At 41.0% G+C, this 18,883-nt stretch overlaps 1 protein-coding gene across 1 annotated transcript in view; it reads right to left on the bottom strand.

The window, feature by feature from the left end:
• The window catches only part of MAD2L1 (MAD2 mitotic arrest deficient-like 1 (yeast)), a 185,576-nt gene extending 176,660 nt beyond the window's left edge, over positions 1 to 8,916 (bottom strand). The window contains exons 1-4 of the mRNA XM_009334945.1: positions 8,643 to 8,916; positions 7,240 to 7,376; positions 4,783 to 4,839; positions 2,099 to 2,251 (exon numbers count right to left, since the gene is read on the bottom strand). Of these exons, the coding sequence (XP_009333220.1) occupies positions 2,099 to 2,251; positions 4,783 to 4,839; positions 7,240 to 7,376; positions 8,643 to 8,916 (621 nt within the window). The remainder of the gene's footprint in view (positions 1 to 2,098; positions 2,252 to 4,782; positions 4,840 to 7,239; positions 7,377 to 8,642) is intronic.
• Positions 8,917 to 18,883: the final 9,967 nt, after the last annotated feature.

Consider the following 18,883-nt stretch of genomic DNA (forward strand, 5'->3'; position numbering starts at 1 on the left):
AAGTGGACCTCCCGTACGGTGTGGCACTAGTGACACTAAACAAAGGATCATACGTCATATTTTACATGCACCCATAGCTGAAAAATGTCAGGGAAAATCTGGAGCACAATGAAACCTATTTGAGGTGGAATTTATTCTAAGGGAACAGCTCCAGTGCCACAGCCCGATTTTGGAAGAGTTTAATGGAAACTGCTCCCACGGTCTTCCTTAGGTTTAAAACTCTCAGCTTAGGAGAAGAAAAATATGAATAGACCCTGCAAGCTTCCCAAGAAAGAAAATGATAAACTGCTGTAAGCGAAACGTGTGTGTACATCGGAGGAGCAGCTTTAAAGCAATGTGAATTTGAACGAAGGAAGCTCACAGCTACATATTGCAAACAGCTTTCCAAAAAGGATGTTACATGGTAGGACAGTTCCCCTAAAAGGATGTTACAAATCACATACTTGACTTATTAAACAACAGCAACAGTCTGAAGGGAACAGTATAAGACAGGCAGTAATTCTTCATTAGGAACATCTGATTAGAGGATTTATCTTTCTAAAGTAGTTTTGCCTATTACTGAAATAGAAGGGAGAAAATAAGGGTGCCTTGTAAACAGCTGCTCTACTTTAGGTCCCCCAAAAAAAGCTTCAAACGACAAGGTGCCAACATGAATTCAATAAGGCCGCAATACTGCTCTCCCTGTATTTCAGTGATGTTACAGCTGAGGTTCGACTGGAATATGGATGCAGAGCCCTGCTATTTGGATGTGCAAACACCGATCCCATCCAAATATTAGGATAAGCTAGCCCCTTCCCCAGGGGCAGCTTGGCCTCTGAGACAGACTTTAGCTGCTGGCAAAGATCCTCCCACACATCCCACAACCTGTTTATCCCAACTGAGATCTCTGTAAAGAACTGAATCAACAGATACACCTTTGTAAGTGCAAACATGGGCTGTGAAACTCCAAACTGAAAGGCCAGCGCAGTCTCCTCACATATCCTAACTCCCGCCCTTGAACTTTCAGAAGTCAATTTTTCCTTGGTACTTCTGATTTTAAATGCATGAGCCCTCTTCAAAGTCTTAGCAAGTTTTGCCCTTCAAAAAATAGCTGGTCTTGGTTATTCCTGGTTGGACCTTGCTATCACAACTTCGCAAATGTGAAACAAAATAACAGGTAATAAATTTTGAATACAAATCCCACATTTGTCCCCGAGGAAGTACACCATTCTTGTAAGGATGGACAATGCGGTCTTATCCCAGCATTTATGTCCCTCTTTCAGAACAAAAATAAAACGAGGATCTGCTTATCCTTTCCTTTTCGGTTCAGGAAAACGTAACTTCCTGCGAGAGCCTGATCGGTGGCTGATAATGTCACCTAATCTGAGCAGGAACAGCCTGGGGACTCTGGTGTGAGACAGGAAAATACACCAGCTGGAAACCTGCACAGGGGAGGTACCACCTTCAGTTACCTCCGTCAGCCCTGCTGGCTCTCCTCACGCTTACAAAGACCATAAACCAAACATAACCCAGAGAAGAAATACAGAAAAAAATGTAGGGAGAAGAGGACAAGGAAATCCAGGAACTGAGTGGATTAGTCACTGGTGTCTCGCGCCTGGGATCTGGGACCTGCTGAAACATTTTCAGTTCAGCTAAGTAAACGCAAGATTTAATATCCTCTTGTCAGCAACCGCAAAATTATTTCATGGTGGCTGAGGCCCGACTGCATCTAAAACCAAAGTGCCCTATTGCCTGTCTTTCCCTCTAAAACAAACTGAGGTGCATGAGCAGCTGGCATATCTTTCAAGGCACATTTCAGGTGTTTGCTTTCTTCAGATTAATAAAGATGTTCTTTCCTTTGTTTGTTTCTGTAGCTCACAGGACTTTTTTTCTAAGAAACACCATGCTCATTGTGTGCCCTTTGTATGTCAAGACAACAGAGCAGTTCCCCTTTGGAAGCTTGCTGTAAGCTGGCACGGCTCTGATCCACAGGTCTCCATGAAGCTTTTGATTAAGCTACACCAGTCTGCGTTGCTAAAACCTGCCCTTGTACGTGGAATTATTTATGAAAAGCTACAGGAGAAATGCAGATTTTGCTCCTTATTTAACTGCTACTTACCTTAAAGACAAGATGCACTGACATCAGATGGGTTTTGGAGAAGAAGAGCCGCTTTCTGGCCCCCAGACAGCCCAAATCCCCAAGAGTGACAGGCGACGCTGGCAAGAGCGGCTCAGGCGCGTGCTGTGGTGTTACCCTGTCCACATCGGGAACCTGAAGCAAAGAAAACTAGAATAAAAGTACACACAGAAGGTCAGTGCACCATCCTGCAAGAATGTCTGGATCCCAGCTGGGTCTTTGGCACTATTCTTTGTCTTTCTTCAGGAACCTAACCTTTCTGTAGGATCTATCCAGAAGTGACCGTGCCTTTTACAATATAACATAGATAGAGCAACAGTAGGCTAAGACAGAGCATCTTCCATTTTGAAACTTCTCTGAAGGTCAATGTGATTCTATTAAATGCAGTAACATTTAAAAATCCATAATGCTTTTCCCAAGATTAATTTCTCTGTCATATTTCTAAAGACTTGCGCTTCCGTATCATTAGCTGTAGGTTTTTGGCAAATACAATTGTTCACAAATAGCAGAACACAGTGACAAACAAGAAACAACGAGCTTAAAGGTAGCCAGGTATGACAGACCACTACAGATAAAAACACTGACCAGTACTCCGGTACACACATGTAGCTAATCATGGTGCAGGATTCAAGACACTAACATCTGAGTGGGAGGATGCCGGAATAATCTTTTAAGCCATAAACAAAACTTCATAATCAGGGAGACTTCCTGAAGAAAAGGAATCCATTTCCTTTGGAAATATTTGTTAATAGTAAGTCTAATAAAGGTGTCTGTATCTATAGAGCCTATGGTAATGTATTATGAACAGGTTAATGATTTTGCTTTTTCCACTCTCGGATATCTACAAAAGCAAGCTGTGATTTTTTGTTGATTTGCTGTTTAATGGTCTTGCGTTTATTTCCCAGCTCTGGGAATTGCTTAGGAAACAATATTGATGAGTGAGGGATCTGATAACATTCACTTCAGTTCCCAGAGGCTCGTGACAAAGCATGACATGGAAGGGGAGGGAAACACTTTTCTGCATCAAAAATGGACTAGGAGACTGAAACAAAAACTAGGTGCAAATATTAATTTTATAATGACACAAGGAGAAGATCTAACTGCCTTGCAATTCTCTATCAAATCCCATGTTACTTAAGGTACTTATTAATGATTTAGTATAAGCAGAGAAGAAGCCCAACCTGCAGGAGGACCTGCTCGCCCTGTTTGTAAATATCCCTGAGGACGGGAAAGAATTTCACAAAGACCTAATGTGTGTCCACAAAAGAAAGGGTCACAGCTTTTAGTAAGTTTTCTACAGCAACCTCCTTGTTAATTCAGAGCCTTCCAGTATGCATTTTGCTCTTGTCATCACACAGTCCCTTTACTGCCTTGTTTAAGCCTGAGGTTACAGCACACTTAAAAACCAAACCAATCTCCTCCAGAAAAACAGGCAACTGAAAAAGGAGAGGGCAACGTGGTATTGGAGCTGAGAAACAGAATAAGGCAGCTCAGGCTGAGCACTTGGTAGCCATTGCCACGCGGGTGTCAGCACCCAAGCCAGCTGCTGGGGCTGCTTGCTCACCTTGCGTCTTGTTTTGCACATGGTTGTGTTGTAAGCCTTATTGCTCTTCAAAAATGATACAAACTGCTTTTTATAAAACGTCTGAATAAAGCAACTCTTTCATATCATGCAAAAAGAGACCAAAAGCTTGTTGTAGCAGGAAAATCACCAGCTTGCTGCCCACACCCTGCCAGCCTTTTCTGAGGGGCCCCTCTCCATGACCGGGTGGTGCAGGACTGCACCCTGGAAAAACTGCTCAGCTGCCCACCCCCGGTTTCCCCTTCCCTGGGTGAGGGTCCTGCTGATTTTCCCCCTCGTAACTGGTAACACATCCCACACGGGAAAGAACCGCAGCCACGTACCAGATGTGTCTGGCTGCGTGGCAACGACTGCTGCTGCATCCCCCCCGTCCCCAGACGTCCAGCCATGACATGACCACGAAAATCAGCTGCCCTCCACACAGAAGAGCAGATATCCTTGCTAGATACGCTGCTGGTGATGTGGCAAGAGTGAGACTGGAGTGTGGGATCTCCCCAGGCCCCATTAATAAGTTATACATGCAAATAAGTCGTACACAGAAAAATCCACACCATATCCCTTTTATAAAAAAGGGATATGTTATATATGTGTGTGTGCCAAAGGTATATGCCATGCTATAGCCGTGTTTCCAACAGTCTCCTAGGATGTGACCCTGCATGTCAGTTCTCAGCTGGGTGCATGTTTTCAAATACATTGGTAAAGGACTGACAATGCCTGTTTCAATAGGAATGCTGGCTGATTCAGAAAACTAGGAGAGAAAACATCACAGTTATCTTTCACTGACGTGCACAGGCAATGTGAATGGGCATTTTACAGAAATTTCAAGCCTACTTGTATTTGTTATTAATACAAAGTAGACTCACTTCTAATTTATTGGTTTAACAAGACATACACTGCTAAGGTCGAAGTCTTCTTAAACGCTTTAAAATCTAGCATTGATCATTTTCTTACCTCATACATCAAAACTGCCTTTTAACTTCATTCATAGATGGCCCAAGTGCATAAAAACACAAGATAGAAAAAGAACTTTCTAAAAAAGTGAAATTTTCTGTCAAACTGAAACAAGTTCCCTCCTCCCCGGTACCATTAACGCTTTCTGATTTATGGAAATGTTATTCAGTTCATCTTCCTTTTCATCGGACTGGAAGAATAAAAAGGGTTGTTCACTTTATACTTTCAATGTATATGAAAATGTTTATGACATTTATGACAACATGATTATGGAGAAAAATGCAAGCAGACCAAAGTATAATAATAATAATAATAATGGACATTTTCAACGTTATTGATCTGTCTGATTTTTTCTAATTTGCTTTCTGAAAGGCTCAAATTAAAACAACCGATCCTATTCACTAACTCAGTAAATTCTCGGTGTTGCTCAGAGCAATGCGAGTTTGAACTCACTGAATTGGAATTTCAAGACTCGTCCCCTGAGTTCATTTGGGGAATAAGCACGTCTGAATACGGCTGTGCCTCACCAGCCAAGCGCATGCTTAGTTTTCACAGAATATATGCAGTGCCTATTTGGCTGGCAGAAGTTACTCAGCAATTTTGAGAAACTTGACCACAATGTGTTATCAACAGCGGAGATTTTTCTCCACTGAACATGCAAATGCAACTTTTTCTGAGAAAATGTGGTTTTGTTGCTTTCAGACACAATTTGAGGACAGATTGCTCGTACGCTGACAATATGACCAAATATTGATGTTCGTGTTATTTGGATAGCGATCCCATAACATATTGCATCTATCAAGCAATTACCTTGTCACTAGCTCTTTAAAGTCTAAAATATGTATATGCACAAGGAGCTTTGTTGATGCATGTCATTCCCCAGACCAATAACTTGCAGCTGGGAAACTAACAACCTAATTTGTACCTTGTTGGGCAACAAGATGTTCTGACAATTCATTGTGCAAAGGAAATCCAGACTTCTTAAAGTATGTTTTTGCTGATTCTCTGGGCTTCCAGTAGATTTTTATTGCACTCTAAACCAGGGATTGCATCCCTTAACCTATAATGTTGAAATTCTTCTGAATTCTGTTATTGACTTCAGCTGAAACAGGAATGAACTTCGATTCAGCATGTAACTAGCTGCTTAGGTATTGTCTCCAGCCCCAGCTGGCTGAAACCCTACGTACGCATAGGTAAAGTCCTGTCTTTATTCTGGCCCTGGTATTTCTAAACTGCAGAATTATTATAATATGCAAAAAGGACTCAGGAAAAAGGTTTACATGTTTTAAAATAAACAAATAGTTTTCTTTAGCTTCTAAGGAAATTGAGAAAAAACCCCACACCTTCTTTTTGCCCTCTCTCTCTTTTTCTGGCACCCATTTTGAACCAACCATTTTGTGTATATTCTGGTTATTATTTTCCCCATGCATATCTGCATTCCTAGCACAGTCGAGAATCAGAAATGTCACAAGATTTCTTTACTGGACAGACAAAAATATCTTGAATATGAATTAAAATAAAATTATCCACTGAAGAGCTAAAATCCCTAAATTTCTCACTTAAAGTCAGTCAAAACCATTAATCTAAACTGTTAACATGTCCAAATGGAACCCCAAAGCTGTGTCACAGCAGGCAACAAAGGCTCTTCAAGGTTTTATACCACCCTGAGGACTGCAGTCGGGCCATGGTGGCGCGGGCACGCCACGGACACAATTATGCCGCTTCCATTCATGAACACCTTGGTCCCGACCCAAAGTGCTTAACCACATGCTTGTAGACCTTGTGAAGCCAATGCAATTACTGGAGAAATATTCTACTGTGAGAGTCATCCTGTGCATCTCTACGTTCTTCCCTTTACTTTCTCTAACCTAAAGGTCTAGACACCTTGTTCTTCCTGACATGGAAGGGCTATGGTCATATAGAAAGTCTTCATCGTTATCACCACAATGAAGTGATTAAATGGATGAGCAAGAGAAATCCATTGACTGAATGAAACTTAACTCCTTCACTTCTACTCTTTCCACTTTTAAATAACAACTGTTTGGAACAAGGATCCTGCTCCTCAATAACCTGTGAAGCAGCCAGCATTAACTTGTCATTCTAGGAGTAACAATAACAACCAAAATATTAGGAGCCACATAATGTAATTTGCTATATTACGATGTGTTTGGATAGCAACTGTGAAGTTGCCATTTTTTACAGCTTTTCAGGATTTATAAAGAAAAAACCCACAATTTCACTGTGTTCATTACCACACCAAGACCACCATTTTTCTAGTGACTTGCCCAAATTTTGATACCAGAAAAAATGACACCCTCTCAAGTCTGCTATCTTACTTTTACAACAGAGTGTAAAGGAATACAGACGCAGGGCTCTGTCAACCCTAATAACAGTAGGGGTTTCTAACGTTGCAGTGATTTCACTAGACTGAATTTAGATGTGCTTTCAAACGCAAGCAGTTAAAAACTGCTCCAGAGTCATCCCTGTCTCCAACAGCTTGTTGGATTGCGCCGGGAGATAACGGATTGACATAATTACTGATCTTGGCCAAATGCTGTTGGTACAGTGCTCAAGGTCATTCGCAGCTTACCTCTGCATGTGCTGGGTGATGTACAGCAGCGCTCAGCTGCGCTGATGGGTTCATCGTTCTCTGAAGGCAGTGACCAATGTTGAGCAGCTGGCTGAAAGGCTGTTTGATCTTCCCACTGCTTTGCAGGCAATACCACACTGCTCAGGGTAAAAAAGAAAAAAAAAAAAGGGAAAAAAAGAAAAAAGAAGAAAAAAAGAACTATTGAAAAGATTTATCAGCAAACGTAGTAGAGCCATGCTTGACCTCCATATCTTCTCTTGTTCCCCAAAGGCAGCACATGTAAGATATTTCCTGTCTTTCATGTTACTGACTGGAATGCATCATGAAGTCCAAATCTGCAACCTGCTGTCTGTTTTAGTCATTAGGCATGACTGACTGTGTCTCTTGATGAGAGCTGCAGCCAACTGTTCACTGTTGTAATGCATAATTTTTTCAGTATTCCCCCCCTCCCCTGAACAAATAAACAAAAAAACCTCAGCCAGGCTGAAAGTTGAAATTCACTCATCAGCCGAGGCTGCTGTGTCTTACAGTGTCTTATTTCCACATCAGCACATCACACGCTGCTCTAGACCACCAAAACATTAGTCGCAGAGTAAATAGCCTCCACCTATAATTCAGGGGCCAAATTCAAATGTTACTGAACAACAATTAAAAGCATCTACTGGATTTCAAAAGAGCTGATCAGCCCCAACGCTTATCTGACGGAGCACAAAAGTTGGAGTTTACTGGCTGCAACTTGGCTCTTCTACATTCATTGATCTGTCAGTAACATCCATGCATTGCGACCTTTATATTTTTTAAAATTATGTCCACTCTGCAGAGACATGCCACAAGTTATGAAATTAAGCTGTTGTGTTATCTTCGCCAGCTGCTGTATCTTGTAATATTGTTCACAAAACAGTTACTTGGTATTTTAACCTCTGACCATCTTCAAAGTCAACTGAAGACAATTTACAAGGACATTAAAATATACATAGAGTGTAAAATACCAGTCCGGTTATGTTTTGATCCCCACAAGCAGTACACAAGTACTGGTTATGCCCTCGCTCCACTATTCTATATGTTCAATAAATGTCTTTAAAATGAAAGAAACTCCTAGAATGCCTGATCATATTTATAATAAGACTTCTGCAATAGAGAAAAAAAAAAAAAAAGAACTAAAAAGGTGCACATGCGGAACGGATACCTAATTTGAAAACTAGATTGGTGAGAGGGATCTCACCCTGACAAAGTGACCTGTGGGGATGCTCTGCCATTCCAATAATGAAAGTTTATTCCATGAGCAGCAAAATGAGCAGAACTTGATTTCTTATCTATTTTTGCCCTTTGTCCCCTAAATCTCCTTCCAGTGCAATAAGCCCGGCCATCTGCTCTTCCCCTACACCAGCCCCAGTTGTGGATACCTGCAGCGGTTAGTCTGGAGCTGGAGACATGGGTTGGCCCAGCAGCTCCTGTCAAACCCACGAGGTAACTGATGGTTTCTGACGGTGCTTCTGTCAGTGTGGGCACCAACATGAATCTTTTCCTTCTATCCAGCTCCCGGCACTCATAGACCTCACAGGCAATTAAGGTGATTAAATCCCATCTCAAATTTGGTTGAAATTGCTGAGCCATTTCCAAGGTTACGAAGGAGAGACCGGCCGGCAGATTGAGAGGCGGACCGCTGAGGGTTGGCATGCTAGGTTAAAAGCAGCCCATTCCTCGCATTCAGCACAAATATCCAAACCCTCACAGTTAGAAGTAAAACAGCCTTCGACTATGTTGCACTAACAGTTTGGCAGCTACTTTATAAATTATAAGGCAATTTGATATGTTTTGAATACTAATTTGACATCAGTCATTGCAAGCAAGTTGAAAAGACCTAAAGGTCAACTCATCCGTTCACCTGCAAACACAATTGTGTCATTTATCCATGTCCCACCTTGTAACTCAGAGACAGGCTTTGTTCTTTTTAATGGTTTGGAATTTCAAGACAGAAAACTGACAGAATATCTGCCAGTTCTCTTGTTCAGTTAAAAATGTTGGTCTGAAGAGAGGAAAAGCATTGAATTCAGTTCTTCTACAAGCAGGAGTTTCAGTCTTTCCCTTTTAGGAAAAGTTGCAGGATCCCAGACATGAGTCACCTCTTTGGAAGAAAAGAATGGAATATTACAACTATTTTTGCCCAAGGACTTCACCAAGAGGTAGAAGGCTTTAATGGAAAGCGTCTGGTCATGCCATGTGTATCTCGGGCTCACTATTTCCAGCCTTTGCCTGACCATACCCATTTACTTTGAAAGTTGTGAGCTCTGGTGGAGTAGGGATGCTCAGGCACTTTATACTCTTGTGTTCCCAGCTGCAGATAACACTATGCAGTTCGGTCCCTCAGCTGTAGACTGCAGGCTGATAGCCTAAATTATTCTGTTGGGAATTACTTTCCCTATAGCTTGAAGTAATTAATTGACTCTCATTACCTGTTTTAGTTCTGAATTTTCTCATTAATTTTAAACAGATACTAAACAGTTCATTTTGGGGAAACTTTCACAGTGAGAATTAAAAACATCTTTAAAGCAAGAAGATCATTGCTAAGAGGCATTTTCCTCTAATCCAGTCCATTAAAAATTGTCTGAAAACAACCAATAGAACAATAAGAGCCAAGGCAGGCTATCTAACTAGCAGAAATTATTTAGTTACTTTACAATTCATGGAAACTTGTGTTCCCACCCGTCACATGAGTTACTTATAAAGCTTTGCGTAAGGTTAATAAACATCCCCCACAAAAAACCCACATCTCCAAAACTTTAGACTATATGGCAACTCATTGTCATCTTCCCATACTAGAAAGGATATTTCTAATTCATTAATGATAGAAGATCCAGAACTGGGAGGAGACGTTGGAGACTGAGTGGCTCTAGCATTGCCACCAGATGCATTTGTAGTGTCCCTTGGGCATTTATGTAACCTTGGGTTTTACTGGTGAAGTACAACCAAATCACATATCCTTTTCTTTAATAACCTTTTCATTGTCTCTGAATTATACCTCATTTTGGGTTACGGCAAGTGACAGTTTCAATTTCACATCCAAATGGGATTTGAAATGCCACACAAGATGTGTTTTTAACACTTTACATCACCACATCTTTTTTAAGTAAGCACCTAAACACACTCCAGATACTGCATTGAAGCCTCACTTACATTAAGCAGCAGCAAGTCCTGTTCACTGAGGCAGGGAATATAGCTTTTCTGTATTTTGAGGTGGATTGGCCAAACCCTCATATGCCAATTCTCAAGCACAGGTATTGGTCCTTTTTTATCTCAGATTAGATAAATTGACTGTGTCATTCATACCTTTGCTAATCACAGCCACATTGCTCAACATACAGTTTCGAGAGTTTTCAAACTGCCATTATAAAATATCTTAAGAGAAGGGACAACCACTGTGTTTCAAAACTTTGCCTGCCCATTTTGACCATCTGTAAATCAGCAAACAAATTTCACGATCACTTGGAAGATATAGCCCAAAATTTACAATTGTTACCTGACAGGTATCCAAAGAGCAGAGACAGGAATGCAGCTTAACCCAGCAATGCCCAGGCCTCTTTAAAAACAGGCAGACCTACTATACATCTAAGTCACTTTGCTAATTAATAGGTAAGCACATGTCACTCCAGATAAACAACATCTGATGGACAAGATAGATGACTGCAAAAAATAACCAACAGCAGTTTGACAAGAGCGAATCAACACTGCCCATCACAAGGGAGAGCAAGGGGTCAACAGAAGAGAAAATCTGTGGAGGATAACCAGTCATGTTTTATGTATCGAATTATTTTACGCGTGCCTCACAGAGCCCACTGGCATAATTTCTCCGTAATTTTATCGAAAATCAAGACAAATTTAAAAATAAAAGTGAAAGTGATTTATAGGAGCTTGGATGGTAGTGAGAGGGTAGAATCAAAGATGTTAGTTCTAACCTATGTACTTTGGGGAAACTTGGGGCCAAAGTAATTCCTATCTTCAATAAATGGCATAATTTATGAATTACTCAGTGCCCACAGACTAAAACAAATTTGATAAAGGAAAAAGTAGTCCTCATTTTCATCATTGAAAGAAATATGACTGGGCTGAGGGAAAAATAAGACTGGCACATTAAAAATGACTGTTAGGAAAAGGACTACCGGTCTGATTGCAACTCGTGTGACTCGGTCAACTGCCTGTAACTATGAGATTGGCACTGTTTAAATTCACAGCTTTTCAGAAGGATGAAGCTTGCTCCCTATTCATCTTTGCCACCATTGAAAGAATTAAGAGAGTGGCTGGCGATGAAGAACAAATTAATCATGTTTATTGTGACAACCATGACTGTTATAAAACAGATACTCTTACAGCACATGCTAATCTCCCACACACTTTTTCTTTCTTTATCCAAAACCTGTTGAACATTCAGTTCAGGTCCCCCGAGACATATGTCTAGAAAAGCACCGATTCCAGGAATAAATCCATTTCAGGTATGTGCAATAGAAGTGGCTTGTAGTACACTATTTGTAGTTATGTGTCTAGATGTACCATTGTCCTCACATCTGAAGTCATGCCCTTATTTCTTGAAGAATGGCTTTGAACAGTCTTCAAGAACAACCATCTGTGTAGAAAAATAGCTAACCAAAAAATATTTATCTTTGATTTAGTTCAATATTTAATTCTTATCTGAATATTTACTCTTTACATTGGAAGTGGCTGAGGACAGGGAGCAATTAGGAAATCTCTAAACCAAGGTCAGCTCAAACACAGTCAATATGATATTACTGTCAAAGCTAATATTCAAAGTTTTCAAATGTAAGCAAAGAATGTGGAAGGAATGCCTGTAGAATAACATGGATTGACAAAAATGGGAAGGCTTTGAACTAGGGAGTTCGAACTGACACACAAACTCTTGTCCTGAAAACAACTCCTTCCTTGACATCGTGAAGTGTTAACAACCTTCGTCCAAAAAAAGACATCAGTGGAAGAACAGCTCTAGCTGTCCCTTACCTTCCCCTGGCCCTACAGAGTGCAACGTGCACTTGAGCACTGGAGGGTTTGCTGCTGCACACCTCACCCAGCCTACGATCTTCCAATCTAGGCTAGAGAATCGCGTTCCTATTTCATCACTGCTGCCCCACAGACACATCACAGCGACAGCAATGTTCCTCAAGCAGAACCACCCCATCCTAGCTAAGATAAAGGGCTATACTATCATTTGGCACCATTCAATCTAGGCCACAAAGAACAGTTACAGCCTAATTTTTCAGTCCTTCCACACTCCCATCATACTCTCCAAGGCTAAATAGCAAATACCTGCCCACGTGCCCTGCATATTCTGACATTTAAGAATGGTGACAATTTAATGCTGACTGTTGCAGTAGGTCATTTTGAAAAGATCTTCCATAGTCACATGATGATAAAACTTATTTGTCTGTCCTGTGCTTCAGTCATTACAGGCAGGTAAATGAATACAAAGTTTGGGAGGGAGAAAGCAAAGTCAGTACAGAAAAAGAGGCATTGTACACTGGGCTGAGCTCACACGACTAAATCGCATCGAACTTATTACGGGCATCACACTTCATGGTCTCTGGCAGAAAAGTCTGTTGTGCCAGGTAAGTGTCAGGGATCTGGATTCCTAAATATCCTTACCCTGCCCTGTTGGTGAAATTGCTGAACCTCTTTTATAGCTAAAAATACAGCCTGGCTTTATTTGCTCCCACCCACCATTAACGAGATGCAGTCCTACGCTCACAAGTTCCACTGTGAAGCAACAGGACAGCTGCAATCTTGCTAAAAGATGCAAGGAGGGTAACAATGGCACTCTGTCATTTGCTCCTTTATAACTGTCAAAGGGCCAACTGCATTTTATGCATCAGACTCTACCAGTAGTAGTGAAAATATGGCTTTCAGGCAAACTTCTTACCAAAAAAAAGGCTTAATGAACCAAGGACTCTCACCACTAAATGTTTCAGATGTACCTTGCTGCTGAAGACACTAGAGAGGACTCAGTCTGACAGACTGTTGGAAAACAGTGAAGTTTTGAAGCAAGACAACCGAAGAAAAATGAGTCTTTAAATATTAAAACCAAATTATTTTCCCTTGCACGGAGAAGGAGAATCGGAGGGCTAAAGTAAGTATTTGAGTCATCTAATCCACACGCTGTAGCCACAACTCATTAGGTATCTGCTAATTACAGCTTTGAAAGATGCCATGGAGTGACACAAGGCAGTCCTAGATGTATCTAGTTAGTTTTACAACTGAGGAGCCTGAGAAACCCTTGGGTTCTTTCCTACAGTCAAGAGCTTCAACAAAGAGCCCCTCTATTAATTACGAGCACATCTCCTCCTTTTTTATATATGAGAAACACTACAATCCTTATAAAAACTATAAAACAGCCATTGTCATTTAGGGATGCTATTAATCAAGGCATTCTCGTGTGTTTTCCCTTCACAGCTCCCTTGCCTAGATTTCAGCGTAACAGCTCATTGGTTTTTAACTAAAAGCAGAATGGTCATGTGCAGCCATTGCAGAAGGCTCAGGATTTTGATTTCAGTGCAGGAAACGTTTAGCTGTGATCCCTTTTGCAAAGGGAAGACCCTGAAGCGTCTGCCGGCATTAAGGGCACTGTAATGATCAATCTGACAAAAAGGATTGAAAATAGCTACTTCATTCTGAAAGTAACTTTCACATTGTTGCTTCTCTCCTCCTCCACTCCTGGAAAATCAGTGCAACAAGCAGGGATGAAGCTAAACAAGCAGAGATGAAGCTGAATTCTTTTTGCACTATCCCAAACAGGTTATGTCTGGGATCCAGACGTAACATAAATGACAACCTGGAATACTTAGACTCAAGGTTAAGAAAAGCTTTCTAACATCAAGGGTAAGCAGTTGCCTAATGAAGCTGAAGGGCTGCCATTATTGGAGATATTTAAGGACAGTTTAGACAAGCATCTATTAGGAATATTAGTGTAAATATTCTGCTTTGGGGCAGGAGCATGGATTACATGAGATCCTAAGATCATTTCTGGTTGCCTGACTCTACAACTCAGCAGCCTCCCCTCCCGAGTTACCCACCCTCCATTTTAATAGCCTTCTGTATCATTTTTAAACTCCTTCACAATTCTCCCAGGAACTCTGCACAGATATACTTGCAACCCCTGAAGAAGTCTGAAATCTCAGTTACTGAGTAATAAAAAAGGAAAAAGAAAAAAGGAAAAAAAAAAGGGATTGTTTTCTCATTGAGAAGTAAAAAATGAGGCAGAAGACGCATATGATAAAAGAAGATACCAGAACCACGGTAGTATAAATTACGAGTTACAACAGGGATATAAATCCTGTTAGCAGGTCGGCAGAAACCTGACATTTTTCATTTCTCCATAAAGCTCTTATACACGCCTACTGGACTAGAGAAGTAAGACTAGTTGTGCCAGTTTGTCATAGCCCATTTAGGTGAGTTGCAAAGTTGCCCCCTGTTTGGGTCCACGTTAGACACCTCCACTCTACACCAGCTACTTTAGTGCTGCAGTAGATTAGCTTTGAAGCATCACTGGGTGAAACATTTTTCAAGGCACCTAGAAAACAGCTAAGTGTTAGAGGATAACTTTGGAGTGACTTATTTATCTTCCCTCCCCCCCGCCCCTCGACAAATAGAATAGGAACTGTTTAGTTCAGATTCGCTGCTTAAGGCTCCCAGTTTGTTAGAGAAGTCCTCTGAGCCTTGGCTTCAGCAGCCCATAACCAGGTCACTAGTTATCATAGAAACACAGAGAAGAGAGCCAAAAGGGACCTTGGTTAGTCTTTTCCCCTGCCCAAAAGATCCAGCACACAGGAAGAGGACGGCTGAGTAGGACAAGCCAGCAATAGCATGGTTCTTCCATGTGGTTTTATGGGGCAGTTAACTTTTATTACCTGGTAATTACTGAGTAAGACTTCAGACAAGCTGACTCTACAGCCCACATGGCAACAGACTTGTGTGGGCAGTCAGCTCACAAAAATCATGCTGCAAGATTAATGTTTCAGAGGGGAAAGTCAGTCCATTAGGAAAGCCAAGTTCAGGAATATAGTTTAGCCATATTTTAATACTACCATTAAAGAATATAAATACAAATTCTCAAGTTAAAAAAAAAATACAAACACGAAAATTGCAAAAAAGAAGCCAAAGAATAGGAAGAAGTTACCAGGTACAGGCTGCAAAGACAAAAAGTACAAAATATCTTAAGAATAAAAAAGGTTGGAGGGCAAGTGAGCAGGGATCAGATGACAAAAATGTGTCTGTGAACAGAAATGCAAAGAGCTTTAGAGTTGAGGTGGGAAGGCTAAGATGCATGCTGCAGAACAGACGCTTGCTTATAACACCACCACTAAAGTTGGCACAACAAGGAGTAGCAAAGAAGAGCGAAGAGATGGCCTTAGAAGAAGAAAAAAGAAGAAATATTGAACATGCACACTTTTCAAAACAGCATAATCCAGGGGTACAACAGCTGTTGCTTTAAAGCATTGGGTATTATTACCAAGGAAGTTACTTGATATTTTTTTCTTCTTTACTGTTCAATACTATGGTACTATTTCTTCATGTAGTCAATAATGTGAAATATGTGTGAGCAGCACACATTAATACTTTTAAGACGAGTACTAGCATTCTTCTCTGTAGAGGCACTGAATATTTTTGAAACGAATGCTTTGGTGAACCTCAGACTACTCTCTGTAAACTGATGCCAGTTAACTAGTTTTGATCCTGTATACCTGTTTTAAGCTTTACTTAAACCTTAAAGCTAAAAAGATAACAAACAATCCTAAACCATGTGATAAACAGATGCCAAAGTCATATAACTCCCAATCTCTTCTGTTCATTCTTTGCAATAAAAAGCAAAAACTATGGTTGATTTACTGTGCACTCAAACGTTGGGAGAATCCAGGAACATGTGGGATCAGTTTAGGTCAGGATCAAAACCCCATAATTTAGCTGAGAGCAGCTTCCAAACTAAGCTCATATTTTTTCAGACTATATTTATAGTGCAGTTACTATGTGCCAGTACATCATTAAATGTCCTAAGAACTAAACCAACCCTATTCTTTCTTGGGAGGGTTTTTTCCCCTTCAGTTAGAAACACCCATTCTAGTATAATTCTGCATGAATCGGCAACACTCACAGTATTCGGTGCCCATCCGATCTCCAGATCTGATGGCTGCTAGCTGTCTACAGACTTTTCTTGTTGCTGGTAAGAGATCACGGTCTCCTGTTCTCAATTTCTGACATCCACCTCAGCCTGGCTAAGACCACTGCTCCCCCGACCAGTTGAAAGCGGGAGTAGATTTGGTAAAAAAGCGGAACAGACTCGGGATGAAAAGTGAGTGTCTGGTTCCACCAGGAGTACATCAGCCTTGAGTAGGCTGTTGAGAAGAGGGGGGGATAAGCTACAAAAGCAGCAATAAAATAAAGAAAAAAAGAAAACTAAAAACCCCAAAAGCTAAACAAAGAAGCCTTCAACCATTCATGCTGTTGTCCAACCTACTGCCCAGAACACAGGACGGGGAGCGAGAGGACCGACTCTGATTTCCACCACTATGTTTGTGATATAAAGCTCTCTCTCGTGGGCTGCTCTGTCTGTATGATACAGATAATGATGCAATTTTCAAACATTCTGGTTTCTATACTGTGTGCTCAGCCACATGGTATTGTTTGAAAGTCTGATTATTTCCGATCCTGCTGCATTAAAGCAGCAAACTAAGAAGAGTGTTGTGCAGGAGACAAATTGGACATGGATCAGAGATCTTAGTTTAACATACTTATTAGAGGAATGGTGCTTTTTAATGAATGCTCAGAGCCAAAAACTTGTCCTTATCACACAGAAGTTGCTGTCTGTAGCGAAAGGCATGGTGAGAGTAACGCTGACTGGAAAAGCAGCCAGCTGACTCGGTATCTCTCTCAAACAACACTGGGACATGCTGAGCTCAGGAAGCAGTGGAAGAATGAGCAAAATCGTGTCACAGACTAAACCAAGACGCTTCTGCTTTGCAGAGACTGCAGCTGTTGCAACATCCACAAACTTATTTGAAACACAAAACGAGCTGAAAATGAGCTATTACAGGATTTTTTTTTTCTTTTACCACTTGAATGTGTGCAGAACATATAGTCTGTGTATTAAATGGTTTCCTAAGAAGAAAATGACAGAGACGGGAATAAATACCCCGAGATTTATGCAGCCAACGCACATTCAGTGGCAGGAAACTTTGCCAGGTTGTTATATGCATTCATGAAACGGTCTCTAACGTCTGACTGGAAAGCACTGCAATATTCAGTGGGATGTACTGAAAGGCAGCCAACATGGCAAGCATTTTGGGTGCTTCTATGACAACAATTAGCTTTATCAAACTTTAACTAGTGATGTCAAAATATTTTTAGCTTGTAGTCATGAAATGGGCAACAAACATACAAGTTTGCTACTTCATACTAACATATGTTTGGTCTCAAGAGGTTAAGTACTCATCTGTTTCCAAATTGCGTTAAAAATTAAAAAAAAAAAAAAAAACAACAACTTTTTTTCCTGTCCATGTTTTTGAAGCATGTCAGCCTGCACACAAATTATGGCTTTGCAGGACTTCTTATCTCTCTGATATTTCTCTATGACATAATGGCTTCAGTGTAGACCTGCAAGGTAAAACACAGTTTTAAGCATGTATAACAAAACGGAGCCTTCAATCAATGTGGATTTGTTGACGGGAGGAAAAAAAAGCTTTGACACACAGATAACATTTTGGCTGAAAAGAAGTTCGGACTGTTGCGACCCAGACAGCAAAGGGCCTGCAATCTTTTTGCTTCCTTGAAACAAACAGAAATAAGGACTAGATTTTTAACTCCACTTTCAGAAGTCTGACTTCAGACCCAATAAAAACGATTACAGTTTAAATTACTCCATGAAGACAGACAAACTTGAAGTCAAGCACAAACCACTCGCCTGATACTGATTAAAAGAAGGAGCCATACAGCTCCTCTGATAGCCCACTAAAGTCTTAGTGACATTCATGACATCGGCAGGTAGCTTTGTGAATGTGGCTTTTCAACCTTAGCATCGAGAAAACCGGTAAGTTAAATGAGTTAAATTTGCCATTGATCCTATGGCACTTTTTTTTTCTTTTTCTTAAAGCAGCCAGAAAAGCCCAAAAAAACCCCAACCCAAACCATTTCACTACTGAGCTATAATATATTAAATCATAGATATGAGTCAACAATATCATGCTGCTGGGAAAAAATGGAAAACCATTCTGGGAAAAATAAATAGAAGTATCATCTGTAAAACACATGGCGTAACGCTTGCATTTGGCTGAGCGGTGGGAAGCAGGCGGCTCAGCTGTGGGCACCATCATCCCAAGAGGATGTGGACAGAACGGAAAAAACCTGGAGAACAGGAACAAGGATGAGGAGGGGTCTGGGGAAGGCGGCTTATTAGAAAAGGCTGAAGTATTAGGGCTGCTTGTTTTGAGGAGCAGAGAAGCAGTCCTCTTTGCGGTGGTCTTCGGACGTGTGAAGAGCCACTAGGAAGAAGGGAATAGTTTCCTCCACGCCCCCAGCCCCCTGGACAGCATTAAGCTCGCTGAAGAGCACGGAGTGCCAGAGACAGGACTGAGACAAGCACCCCTGCTGTGAC

This window comes from Pygoscelis adeliae, unplaced genomic scaffold (assembly GCF_000699105.1).
Source record: "Pygoscelis adeliae isolate BGI_AS28 unplaced genomic scaffold, ASM69910v1 Scaffold31, whole genome shotgun sequence".
NCBI classification, from domain to species: Eukaryota; Metazoa; Chordata; class Aves; order Sphenisciformes; family Spheniscidae; genus Pygoscelis; species Pygoscelis adeliae.